This window comes from Manacus candei, unplaced genomic scaffold, assembly GCF_025592945.1.
Source record: "Manacus candei isolate 608988 ecotype Guabito, Panama unplaced genomic scaffold, ASM2559294v1 h1tg000049l, whole genome shotgun sequence".
NCBI classification, from domain to species: domain Eukaryota; kingdom Metazoa; phylum Chordata; class Aves; order Passeriformes; family Pipridae; genus Manacus; species Manacus candei.
Genome location: NW_026138097.1, coordinates 1313768 through 1328217, shown reverse-complemented (window position 1 = coordinate 1328217; position 14450 = coordinate 1313768). Strand labels below are relative to the sequence as shown.

The 14450-nt window shown below is 40.0% G+C and overlaps 1 protein-coding gene across 2 annotated transcripts in view; it reads right to left on the bottom strand.

Moving 5' to 3' along the window:
* Window positions 1–14450, bottom strand: part of GLI3 (GLI family zinc finger 3) — a 210237-nt gene that overhangs the window by 60950 nt on the left and 134837 nt on the right. For both annotated transcript variants that reach the window (XM_051798690.1, XM_051798689.1), the window contains exons 5-6: window positions 10709–10914; window positions 6316–6462 (exon numbers count right to left, since the gene is read on the bottom strand). In XM_051798690.1, coding sequence (XP_051654650.1) covers window positions 6316–6462; window positions 10709–10914 — 353 coding nt within the window. The remainder of the gene's footprint in view (window positions 1–6315; window positions 6463–10708; window positions 10915–14450) is intronic.

Genomic DNA, 14450 nt, shown 5'->3' with positions numbered 1-14450 from the left:
CAACATCAGCACCAATTCTCTTTGGCCCACGTAATATAGAGTTTTGCTCCTTCCTGCTGCGTCTCCAGAATAGGCCTTAGTCCATTCTGTTCCAATATTTCAATGAATATCCATGCTCTTAATTCATCATTTTAAATTTAGATATGGCCATCTACTTATTCGTAAAAGCTACTACACATTATTTTATGCAATCTACTTTATCTCCTTTTTAGGAGCTTGCTATTGTACTGCGTCTGCTTGATATTTTATTAGTGCTGTGCCTCATGTCTTTCAGAGGCAGAGATCTTTCATTTGTGCTAAAATAAGAAACAACAGTGATCAGCAGCTATAAGAAACTGCAACATATCTAATAAAGAATTACCATATACATGTCATGGTAAAACAAAAATAGTAATAATTTGTACTTATATCTTTCATCCACAACTCTCCTCTGCTGACTGTTCAGCCAGAATGAACTAAAACAGTGCCTCTGAAGTTAGTGCTTGTAATGTAATTTGCCCCAGATGAGGATACAATTGAAGTGCTTTTTAGGTTATCATGGTTTTACAAGGGGATAGCTAAGTGCAGGCATTATACTCCCCGCAGTGCCCTGCAGAGTCTCAAAAACTGCAACGACTTCACTCCTCCCCCTCCTTGCCCTTTCTGAGCTGAACCCATCCCTTGCCTAAGTCATGCTATGGCTCTTGCAGCCCTGCCCACTGCTCATTACACCTTCCCCTTGCCTGCTAGCTGCTGCCAGGGCATCCCTGTGTCTGCTCTGGATGCACCAGATCTGCAGCCAGTGATGGAGAAAGACACTCCCAGCTGGCCTTCAGCCACATCACACAGTAGTCTCAAGCTTCCTCTTTTCCTCCAGACATCACCTGTTTCAGGCCCCATCTAAATCTGGGAATTTCGCAGTCCCCTCCATCTACCTGGGAAAGGAACAAGCTCTTAAGGGCTAACAGTATCCTGCAGAAAGGGAATATTTCTGCTTCACAGCAGGAGCCAACAGCTGAGACCAAGTAAGAGCTCTACAGAGTCTGACCACTGGAGAGGGTGATTCACTTCAAGGGAGACCACGACTTTCAAAATAGAAAATACAATTAAATGGAATTACTGTTTTTTCAGATCTTTGTGGTTTAATTAGTTTTCACATGCTTAAAAAGTCTTGAGCATGAGCTGACCACTCATGATAGGACATTTGCTAAACCATTCATTTAGCGTAACATCAGTTACGCTTTAGTTAGTATGCCACTATGAAAAGGAATACCTCACAATTTGCCAGTGCTTCTGAATATTAAACCAAACTGTCTAGCCTTGCCAAGCATTTATTTTAAAAACAAACACTTTGATATTTATTTAGCAATTTGAGACGTTCATCTGCTCACAATGTTCTCCCAGCAAAGTATTACATTCTCTACTTGATAGTCCTTTAAAATCAAAAAATCCAGGAGCACTGATTCATTAAAAATCCATTTACCTCTGTGCAAGTGCTAATAAAAGACCATCAGCTTTGGCAAAGCATGCAAATGGAAGCTTACAGTGAAGATATGTTTAGAGATGTCACCTTTTTGGTGTAGACATTATAGAAATAAGAAGTCAGTAGTTGACAGTAGACTTGAGTGTGCCGACAAAAAATCCAGCAGGTGCCAGAAGAAAAGATCTTATTCTGAGGTGGAGATCAATTCTAAAATAACAGATATCTATCTCCATCATAAATTTCAAAAATGGAATATGCCATCCAGCAAATTTGCCCATGAATTTGATTTCTGAGTTGAAGTTTTTAGCATTGCTTAATCATTTATAAGGCAATCTTCAGACATGTATCATTTATTCCATCCCTTTAAATCAAACTTCATCAAACCTCTTTTATTACATCCCTTTAAATCAAACTTCTTTGAACACGTCTCAGGCACTAGTTTTTGATGGAGGCTGTGAATATGGGAAGTCTCAGGGGTTTTTTTAAAGTTAAACGTTCTTTTCTTTCTTTTTCTTCTGGTTTCTGTTTACAAATGTGTAAAAAATTTGTTTTCACTTCATGAAAGTTTATCATAAACTTTGTCTTAGTTTTCAAAATGATACATCTGTCATCAGTATTAGAGGAAAAGGAATAGCTTTGATACTCTACCCTCATTCTCCAACTGTGCCTGAAAAACAGAAATCAAACCCAGACCAAAGCTCCTCACACTGGTTTAACTCTTTGGGCTGGTGTATTGAGTCCGGCTGAGCTGGACTTCATTTCCCCACAACAGCCCTCACAGTGCTGTGCTTTGCATTGGTAGCTAGGAAGTTGTTGATAACACACCAGTGTTTTGGCTGCTGCTGAGCAGTGCTGGCACAGCATCAGCACTGTCTCTCCAACATTCCGCCCCCCATCAGTAGGCTAGAGTTGGGCAAGATCCTGTCAGGGGACACAACTAGGCCAGCTGACCCAAACTAACCAAAGGGACCTTCCATACCATATGATGCCAGCTCATACATAAAGGCTAAAAACATGGGGGGGGGGGGGGGCAGGGGAGCATTCATTATTTACAATGTTTGCCTCCCAGAGCAACTGCTATGCGTGCTGAAGCCCTGCTTCCCGGGAAGTGGACAGACATTGCTTGCTGAAGGGAAGTAGAGAATAAATGTTTTTGTTTTGTCTTTCCTTGCGCATGCGCAACCTTTTGCTTTTGCTTTAGTAAAGTGCCTCATCTTAAACTGCGAGTTTTTTTCCATCTTATTTTCTCTGTCTTGCCCAGCTGAGGAGTGATAGAACAGCTTGGTGGGAATCTGGTATCCAGCCAAGGTCAGCCCAACAGAGCTGGCGAAACTCTTTAGATCAATTGGGTTACTACCAGTGTCTCTCTAATGCCAACAGGGGTAGGTCACTACTGGATACTTTGAAAAGGAGAAACCTCCTATTCTGAGTGAGCATAGGCAAAAGTTAATCACAGTGAGGATATTAATACTCTCTGAGGGAATCTTGAAACGTCAGGTAACACGCTTGGCTTCCACTGAACACCATTTAAAAGATTAGAACATATTCTGCAAGTGAAAAATGCTGCTATCAAAACTGTACTGGCATACAGTATCTTTACAGCCACAACAAGCAATTTCAGTTCTTGTTACTGTAGTACTGTATCTTCTGCATCTACTCCCCTCCTAGTTGTTTTGATGTTATACTTAAAGGTAGCAAATCTCACTTTTTTAGAACAAGTAAGAAGATGCTCAGGGCCTCTGGCCACCAAAACTGCAGAAAAGCTTTATAGCAACAAAGAAAATTTTGGCCCACTTTTCATAGCACTCAGGACAGGATGAAGAAAATTACAATTGGCCTTACTCTTCCTCAATGTATTAGACAGTTCATGGACAGTGAAGTTCAGAGCTTCAAGAAATCTACTGCTCTTTAGGCAAGATTTAACTTCTGAATAACACTTCTTCCACTCTTATCCCCATTTTGAAATCAGTTTTCCAGCACCACAAAAGAGCAAAACAGAAGTCCCCAAACTACACAAACTGTATGTAACACGCTTTGGAACCCAGTGCATGCTGGTGTTGGAATTATTTGCACTACAGAAGGGGGCAGAGATTCCAAATTTCTGTGCAAGATGCTGTATAAACATACAATTAGGAGACAGACTTGCTTCACAAAAGAAGAACAATGTCTTGTTTGCATCTATTTCGTTGTTGTGCGGAATAAATGAGCAGCAGCCTTTCAGTCAGTTGAGTCAACTTGCTCAGAATTTGATAGCAGATAATGAGGGAAACTACTCATGTCTCTTCTGTTTCCTTTGACATGTCTGGGCAAAGGCGAAAGAGTACTTTTAGGATCACCATACAAATCCTTAAGAAGAAAGATACAAACAAATGGGATTGCTTTGCATTGATCACTGCACTTTGTTATTAAATGCATACATGGGCATTCTTATTGTTTTTTTAAAAGTCTTAATATCAGCTTCCTGCTAATTGTTTTGTTCTTGTTTCTAATCTAAAAATCTGACAAAGAAGAAAGGAGTTTTCTTTAGCATGATGAATGATAGGACATTCACATTCCTACTTAATGACAATTAATTTACTGTATACCCATGCAAGTTAAGATAGTTTTAATTAGTTTTTACAAAGGAAAAGGGTAAATGCATACTCTATTTAGATAAAAGCAGCTATTGCCTGACTAAACACATTCTCATCAAATATAGAAGGTGAGCTGTGTGACCTTACTAGGATTCACTCTTATTTTAATTTTCTATTTACTGTTCAAAAATAACCCATTTGCATAATAGTGCTACACATTTTTTGTCTTTAACTCTGAAATAATGCCTAATTGAAAAGTTGCTGCTATAATGAATCTCCAATGTGTGATCTTAATTTTTAAAAACAAACACAAAACAAATTAAAGTGTGCATTTCAAATATATCATAGCTAAAGCTCATGACCACAAATATCCTTACTAGAGATGGTGTTTAGGTACCTTTTATGAATGGGTTGAATTTATCAGCAAAGGTCAAAATACTTCCCCTCAAGTAAGAAGAGATAACATTCTTGGGATGCAAAAGCTGCAATTCTATGTAGATTACAGCATACACAATCTCTACTAACACAGGAAGATCCTCGTGCAAATGCCATTCTTTGTATGAGTACTGCAATGTCTTCTGTTTTTCTTGTTTTCTGGCATACATCCTGGTATTCACTTTTTCTAAAGGCTGAATAAACACATTCAATCAAATCCGCATCCAAGTATGTGGTTTGGTACTGCTACTTAGATGCATTCAGACACTCTCTCACAATAGGAACCAAAATCATTGACAATATAAAATATCCCTGCTCATTGCAAGGGGGATTGGACTAGGTGACCTTTAAAGTTCCCTTCCAAGCCAAACTATTCTAGGATTCTATGATCCTTTTACACCAATGAAGTCATACCCTGGATGACTGGACAAGCTGAGGACAAGCTGGGGATTTGTCCTTGTAACTGGAACACAGCAGCAAATTTACATTACCTGAAACATGCATAGCAGAGTTTCTACTCTGCAAGATATTATTACTATGCATCCAATGCTTTAGCAGCGTGCCTCATCTTTTCTATTCCTCTCAAAATCCAAATCAGGAAGTATCATATTCTTAAGCTTTCAAGTACTGAAGCCTTCACAGTAATTTCTGGTTTAAGTCCAGACTACTTGTGTGAGTTTGTTTCTGAAGTGGGCTCAAGGTATGTTATGTTACTGTAAATTCTTCATGCATGCTTCCAGGGCAGTGCGACTGACAACAGAAACTGAATTTAAAAAAATCCTTCACTATCAAAATAACAGAATGAAAATAGCTTTCCTGCCCAGTTTCATAACTATCTGTCTTGCCTGATTCTTTAAAAATTGTTGGTCGTTTAACTACTTCACACTCCAAAGCATATGTTCTGCAGGGCTAGCTATCTATACTCCCATGCATTCCAGAGGTGAACCTCCCAACTCCCACACTCCTTGAGATCAGCAACTATGGCATGCAGCCAACAGCAGGAAGAAGAAACTGCACGAAAACATAAAGTTTAAAAATCTGCGGGAAAACAAGGTGGTCTATCACTACTGTATTGGTCTGTACTATCAAGAACCACCTTTTCTTGTCACCATCTTTTTATTTCCCTCATTGGAAGGAACAGAGTATATCCTGAAAAGTATGTAAGCATCTATGACTAGAGGGGAGTACTCTGCATAATCCTTTCTGGTTGATCAAAAGCAGCAGTAGCAAACAGTTTGGATCAGGGTCCTCTGTTTTCCTCCTTCAACAGAGAAACGGAAACAGATTAGAGGACTGAAAGATGCTGGGTGGGCAGAGAAAGGCTCTTAATATTATGGAAAACTAAGTAAGGATCTTTGAGAATTCAAACTGCTTTACCTTACAAGTGGTCTCAAAGTGTATTGGTCTATGATACACAACTTGTAAGCACAGTGAGCACTCTCTAAAAAGGTGGGGGATATACTCTTCTAACTGAAAAACAGATGTAAACTTTCTGTTAACAGAGAGCTCATCAGGGAAATACTCAGCCTAACTATGAAAGTGAGTTACTGATTGTGAATAGAAAAGGACATTTTCAAAAGCACTCAAGTCCTGCTGGAAATAAAATTTATAACCTGTTTGCAGGACCAGCCCTGAGCCTCTCTCTACTTTCTCTCAAAGTTTACTTTTAGGCTTGACATAACCCTTGTACATTTGGCAATCAATTCTCTGGTCCTCCAGCCTCATGAGGAGGCTTATGTTGACTCCCACTTCTCTATCAGTGCTGAAGTCTTTTGGGTCAGACCATGAACAATCCATATGGTTCCCTTTGTAGGACTGCCTAAATTTCTAGAAAATATCACTTACTATCCATGGCATGAAGATATTCCATATGAAGAGCACCGGCTCCTGCAGTGGCAGCTGAAGGAATGATGTCTGCATACGGGCTGCGCTGGCCTGCCAACAGAGCCATCTGATGATAATATTCAGCTGGACTGACGCCAGCATGTGGAGCTAAAAAAACCAACATAAAAGTACCATTAGTGATGTAAGATAAACAAGAAGGAAAGTTTTACCACATTGCTGGTTTCTCTGGCTATTAAAACAGCTTGTTTATTTTTTAATGTAATGCAACGTCTGCAGTATGCCACCCCGGTCAATATATTTCAACCAATCATACTGTAAAGACACCATTCAAAAAACAGCAAGGCAGAAAATATTAACGAGCTTGGTGATCTCATGTTTTTATATTTATTATTAAGTGACTCAAAAAGTGACAGGCTGACAGCAATGGAAACTAGTATGATTTATTTAGTTACATAAAAAAGCAGGAAAGCCTTCCTAGAGTTTTATTCCCATTTACCTCATCCCTGGCACAAAAGAATCTGTCTGTGAGGTGACAGTGTGGCTGAACGTCCATAAGCATTCAACTTTCTGGAGTCTTTACTTAGGGAACTGGAAGATTCTCAATCACAGTGTCCCTTTGTGTCTATGCTAATGAGCAAACAGAGGTAAAGTATGTTTTCAGGACAAATAATAGTTGTCTATGAACAACATAGGAGGACAGATGAAGTCAATGAATACAGCCATTCCATCCTTCAAAGTTCATATATAAATATACTTGACACACAAGCCTGTTTGCAGAGCTGAAACCACAGCCTGGATAGGCTCTACATCCCATCAGTGAGGTTATGAGTGAGGCAGTCCTCTGATAATGACTTATATTAGCCATTCTCTCCTGTAAAAATAACATCCAAGCTTTCTGTTCCCCTGCAGTTTTCAAGCATGTCTTCAACTAATGGGCAACCCTGGACAAATACAAAAATGAACATAATTTTAATATAATCTCCTCTCAGCACTTTCTGTGAAATAGCAAAGAAATTATTCAGGCCAAATTTTAAAAGATTAATAACTCACACTAAATCACTGATTTTAAAGTTTTACAGTAGTAGGCAACCATGGTATCTTTCCAGACACACTTAAAATACTTCCTGAGCCTTCTGACATAAGTGTCTGGGTTAACTAACAATAACATTGGCTGCAAACTTTAAAATGAACTGCTGTAGAAAACATAGTAAGCACATAATTGCATTACTAAATGTTCCATATGCCAAGAAATGCTCTGGTGCTCTTTAAAGATCATTTCTTACTATCTTCCTCAAACATAAAAAATTAGCCTAGTAAATGATGTATTGCATGAAGGGTAAATGAAGGGTAAATGGGAAGGTCCGCATCCCTGAATTTTCTCCTGTTTATTCCTGGGTAGCTTCAGCCTTGTTCCTGCTTTTTTTACAAGAGGAGACATTTGCTCCTGCACCACAGACACTGCTGAGCTTCATTTGAGCACTCTCCTCTACATACACTGATGACTCCTTCTGTACCCCGGCTCCAAATCCTCAGAGGAGTCCTCAGCCACCCCTGCCCCACCAAATCTGCTGGGTCAGGTGAAGTGACAAGACAGAAAGACAGTCTACCATTACAGCTGCTGTGGCAGTCGTAAATTACAGCTGGCAAGACTTGTAATGAATGTGAAACTGCTCTTCGTTATGTTCCAGATTGTTTTGGCTCCTGGCCATCCCCAGATCTGTGAGTCTGAGCCCAATAGTACACTGACCTAATTATCTAACTGGCCTCAAGCAATTAGGGTAGCAAGAGAAATCTCGCTGTGACTTTCAAGAGCAGTAACAACTTCCAAGTTTTCACAGTTCAAATGCTATACAACTTAAGCCATGGTGTCCATTACATTATTAGTACATTATATGCAGGTACCCCTTTAAATCACGGAAGTCTTTTATTTGTACTCTAGCAGTGCTCAAGCCATGACTCCGACCATCTGATCCAAGCAACCCATATCTGACAAAAGTATTTCATTGTATACTTGATTGATCATACAACAAACTCTGGATTCCAGAGAACAAACTTGCAGCTTTTCAATAGCATGTAGTTTGACTGAGATATTTTCAATGCCTTAATCAAGTTACTTACTGTATTTTCGTTGGATGCTGCACAACACCTAGACTAGGTAACTGATCAAGCTGTGAGCCTACACTAAAAGTGTAGTAATATGTATTTGTTTAAAACTCGAAGAAAGACTCTTAGGCTAGTCAATTTTGCTTATACTTATGACAGGCTAAGGTTGTGTATACAGTCAGTGATCAAGGTCAGGGGATGAGTGTTGAGACAGAGCATACTCAATTACCTCATTGTCTTGTGCCATCTGAAAGCCTGTCAGTATACCAGCTACCTACATAAGGCTGGCAGGTTTGAGACAGGCCTTAGAGGAGAAAACTGCCTTTCTAAGGTGGCAGCTGGAGTTAAGGCAGCTGAACTGTCACCAAACACCTACATTGCACACTGACAAACTGTAGCACCACCATAGTTATGACAGAGCTCCAGATTCAGCTGCTAACATGCAAGTGTCCATACTGGGGGAACTGAATAGTTCTCTAAAGCTTCCTGCAGTACCTAGTACCAGTTCTCTCTAAAGGCTGCAGTACCTAGAACTCACTGGACTACAAGGGCAAAGCAGCACACTGAGATCATAGACAGATTTCTATACTCTAGACACCTACATTTAAGTGCCAGAATCTGGAACCAAATTCTACCCTGAGACATCTCTGGGAGATCTCTGCCTTTCTGGAGTGTCAGTTGGATTCCAGGTCAGATATCCCAGTGTATCTCAGAAAGCCCTATGTGCCTACATCTCTGCAAGTTAATTCAGTGTGGTGTACCTGAGACCAAGAATGTACACAGTTTAGTGTCATAATGTTCTGTGATGGGTGGTTTCCTTCACACCTTCCTTTGTGTGTGCAACTGGAGCATACCTTAAGCATAAATGAAATTCTGCAGGAATGTGACCCGAAGAGTACTGAAGGAAAGATAACAAAGTGTTCTGCATATTAGCTCCTGTGAAAAAGCTCAAATATACATCACAATAGTTTTCCCAATTTATGCCATTACATTATAGCTCAATCATGTTTATCCTATATCAAAAGCTCCAAAGCTTCCAAAGTCAAAACTTGCATTTCTGAGCATTCAAATTGTTCCTTTAAAATATTTTTTAAACATTTGGGCTGAAACAAAAAGGGCAGAATTAGCAAGAATTCATGCAACATCCCAAGTGCTGCTAGGAAAGCCCTATGTGCATGCCATATACCTTGACTGACAATAGGTCATTAAAATTTATTCTCATAAGAATATGTGCCCATAACTAATGGATTAACTGTAAAGGTATATATTCTGATAAGCGAGGATTAATTAGTTATCCGTTTGGATAGGGTGCACCGCTCATTTTTCAAATTCAGCTAAAGGCAGTTTAACTCTGTTTGGTAAGTTTCTGAATACACTGGGAAGATCTTTCCCATAGTTAAAGTAACAGTTTAATTACCTTCACTACATAGTTGTTCCTGAATATGTTATATTTTAGCTCTCTTCAGCAAATGCTACAACTTTGAAATGTCAAACTGCTTACTCTATTATTGAAAAACTTACTACTAACAAGACAGTCCTTTTGCAACTCTGTTCATGGTTCACTTCAGCAAAATTCCCACTGAAATGAATAGGAAATGTGCCAGAATAAAGACAAGAGTGATCACAGAAGTTCACTTCAACCCAAATAACCTGGAAAGTTATAGCCATGATCACACCAAGACCTAAAGCATCGATATTTCAATTATACTGCCCACCATTTAGACTAAAAGGGACAGTCCTGATCATCAGCCATTTCTACATGAGCATCATTTCATTTTGCCATATTGTTGGCTAGGATAAACCGAAATAATTCTACATAACTAACAGAACTACTAAGTATAATGAGCCAGTGCACGCTTTGTATGATTGAAAAATACTATTTTAATTAACAAGACTTTTGCACCTGAAGAACTCCATAGTCATACACTGATGTACACTCAAAAAGAATCTGGCTCAATTTAGTGCAGATACAGTGGATTTTTTGGGAGATCAGAATCACACCCCAGGTCAGCTCCACAAACAAAAGATACCACAAGACATACACCACCCTTCCAGCATAAATTTTAAATGAGGATAGGCTTATTTTTTTCCTTCTCCCTGAAGTTTCAACGTTTGTGAGATGTACAAATGAGCCATGATCGGCTGATGAAGTATTGAAACATTTATGACATAATGAATATGTCTGACAAATCTGCTGAAGCTGCTTTGAACAAGGGGGAAAAATGTTGACAAGATTAATATAACTTAAGTTGCTACAATGACAGAAAACAGGAAGCCTATCTTAACCCACCGTCTGTTGGGCTGAGTCCACGGGCTGCTGAGATCATGGAGAGGGACGGGCTGCTGTGCAGGGACCTGATGTAGTCCACGTAGGGGTTAATGTATGGGTGAGGTGTGCTGAAGGGAGATTCTGATGCTGCAGCAGGATTTCGGTGCGGGGAAATTCTAAGGAATGGAAGGTCTGAGTATGTTGGGCTACTAGATAAGGCAGAAGGCCTGGAAGAAAAAAGGAACAAAAATAAACAAAAAACAGTCAGGTTATGTATGCAATAAAGAAAAACATTGTAAAGGCAACACAACATTCATTTCTTGAAGAATAATGACTAAGTTGCACATGTACTGAAGTCAACTGCCTGGAAAGAAAAAGGATAGGAAATTAATTCTTCTCTGTACTGATTATTACCAACATTTCTCTGACCAATTTTAACATGATTTTATATTTGGTTTAAGCTTTACATACTTCAATACCTTTTCTCCAAGGAGTTTAAGAGAAAATCACTTTAATTAGTATGAAATATGCACCCTGTATACTATGTAGTAATTCTTACTGAAATATGGAAGACATACTGAATCATTTACATCTTCAAAACCATGTGGCTATTGAAAAAGGAGCTTTGAGAGCCACACTGCATCCACTCCTTTCATTTGCCAGCTTACTTTTCCAGAATGTCCAAGATGCATGTTTATATAGAAATAATCCCAGAAAACCCAAGCTTTGTAAACTACTAAGACTGTATGCTCCTTTGGACCATTTTTTTTTGCTGTCCCTTCCCATTAGAAATACACAAAACTTGGTGGCAAAGGAAGAAAGATTGCCACATATGTTTGTTTTTACAATGGCGCCAGAGACCAATGCCTTTTAAAAAGACCCCATTATTAACTACCTCATTTTTGTGAAGGGAGAGCTGTGGTGCCCTCTCATGCTATGTGTGTGAAGCTGTGATGAACCAAGGCTGAAAGCTGAGTTCACAGCTGACAAAAGATAAATAACCTGCCGTAACCCTCCCCATCAACCCACCCTGTCGATATGACAGCGTCTGGGATCTGCGTGGAGACCTTTCTCTAACAGCATCCCATCTCCAAAGGCACTGGAAAAAGTCCAGTTTTCATCAGAAGGGGGTTGGAGTGCCTGCCCTTGCCAACGTGCTCTTTGGCAAAAGACAATGATTAAGCCTGTCATGCATTTGCTGTAGTCCAACTGGTTGACCCGAACTAAATGCCTTTTTGTCCCTGTTTTTCCAATTAATTTAGCATATATACAGCACAGACACAGGCAGCAGCTGTGAGAGCAGTGAGGGCAGGCTGTTCCTTTGATGCTGTTGGCTTACAAGGAGTAATCAAACAAGAAATGTATTTTTTTCCTTTACCATACACATTACATGATCAATGGAGGTAGTTGTCATCACCTAAAAGGCCAATTCTATGTAGGAGCCAATTCTACCCTGCCATCAGCTCAGAAATGCTAGCAATATGAGTGGGGCAGTGATCAAAGTCATGAATTCCTAACATGATGCCAGCTTCCCTGCTACTAAATCCATGAGAGCTCATAAAACTTGAAGAATGAAGATTTCTCCTGATGTGTTTTTCTCTTACTTTTCCCTTCCCTATTTGACTTTTTTGTTTCTTGCACTCCTACAGCTTTCTACAAGGTAAGCCTGTTTAGCCTTCCCATATGAAATTACCTCCTAGCTCCAAAGTTTGTTAGAGAGCTGCATTCATTCTGTGCAGCAGGTACCAGCTGTGCAATCACTCCTCTGGCACCCAAGCAAGTGACCCAGATGAAGCCAAACCCCTCACTAGTACACCTTCACCATATTTAAAATGCACCGAGAACCTGAAACCAGAAGGCATTTTCCACCATCGTGCAAAACAGACATCTTTTTTCAGAGAACTTTTTCTCTGCATGGTTTTAAAGTACCTTTGTTTTACAGTGGAAGCGCATTTTTAATCTTGCTACTGTGAAACCGCACCAGCCATGGAGCATTTGCTGTCTCGTGGTTCCCTATGATGCCAAATGTGGTAGGCAGGAGCTTTAAAACTCATGGCGATGTAGGAAGCAAAAATACTACAGCTGAATATCACATTACAGAGTGAGTTTCCCATCCTGGCAGTGAGGAAAATACAGTAGTATAGCAAATTTAATACAAGATTAACAAAGAAACTAAGTTTGGATGTCATTTTACAAGTCTTATTTTTTTTTAATGTGATCTCAACTCAGAGTTAGGAACACAAAAACCATGCAGGCAGGCAGAAGCCCTGGCCTCATCTGGTGCATATTGAACAGAAAACTGTTCAAATGCTTATGCAAGAAGGCTGAAAGTCTGTATCAACCTCAGTGATTCACTCTCCAGCTGGCCAACAGCCAAATGCTGCTGCAGGAGCAAGATTAAGAGCCAGGCTGTCAGCTTCTCTCTCTGTATCCAACAGGAGCCATTCAAGGACACCAGGACTCAACCGCTTCTCCTTCTCCCCAGCCCTGCCTCTTTCTCTGTCTGCTCCTCTGAGCTCCTCAGTTTTCCAAGGATGCTAGGGAAAGGACACTGACCTGGGTAACTTCAATAACAGCAGACATATAAACAGTATTATCTGAGGCAAAAATAGTCATCAGATTCCACACAGAATTCCCAGGTCTGGACTCTGATATGTCTCAATTTCTCTCCAGCATCTGATTTTAACATGCTTCTAACTTCTCTGTTCACTTTCAGACTAGACTTTTCTCGATCCTCTGTTTCCAGAGCCTCCTCTCCCCACAGACCCCTTTTCTCTCATGCCTTCATCTGTTCTCAGTCCCACAGTTTGAGTCATCCTGATTTATTCCAATAAACGTCACATATTCTTCCTTTCCTTTCCTTTCCCTCTGTGATTAAACTTCACTATGAACATCTTTCACAAGTATTAACTCCCTCCTTCAAACTAAAATGTGACTTTTAGAAAGGGTGCAGCCAAACACCCTTACTGTTGCTTTGTAACTTCATTGTGTACCACTAAAGAATGACTTTTGTTCTGTAAACAGTAAACAGTACAGCCCAGAAGTGGCTCTGCAGACACTCATTCAGTGATGAGCAAATCAAATCTTCAGATTTGGCTGGCAGTCTATCCCCTAACAGTTTTTATTTCACATGTATAGAACAACAGAATCGTTTGGGTTGGAAGGTACCTTTACAGGTCATCTAGTCCAACTCTGCTGCCATGAGCAGGGTAAAAAGCTGGGGACTCTCCTTCAAACTCAGGACTCTTTAGCCAAACGTCCTGCGATCTAGTTGTGTGTCCTGGCAAATGGTGGTGTGCCTTGGGTCTGACGCTACTTCATGGGATGCAATGATGCTTCAGCGTAAGAAGAGGCAAGGAGATTTTCAGTGATCCTGCTTGAAAATTTCTGCCTCACCTGTAAAGCCTGAGAGGGAGAACTTGCTCTGCATCCTCTCCTGTGCAGGGGTTTTCCTGTTAAATGACATACTCAGAAAACATTAGGGAGGGAGCGAAGCAGATGCATGCTGTTTTCTGAATTGGGTCCCCTGTGTCTATTCCTAGAGATCCTCCAAACTCAACTCAAATTTAATACAAAGCCTATCATACTTTCAATACATACTTGAAGTTGGAGATCTCCAGGTTTGTGTGTAAAAGAGATCCTATGGCTGTGTTTCATCATTAATTTTTATCCTGTTACATTAGGATGACTTTATTATTTTCTCAGTAGCCTTGATTATATCTACAACCCTGACATAAATAAGAAGGAACAGAGAACAGGGCTG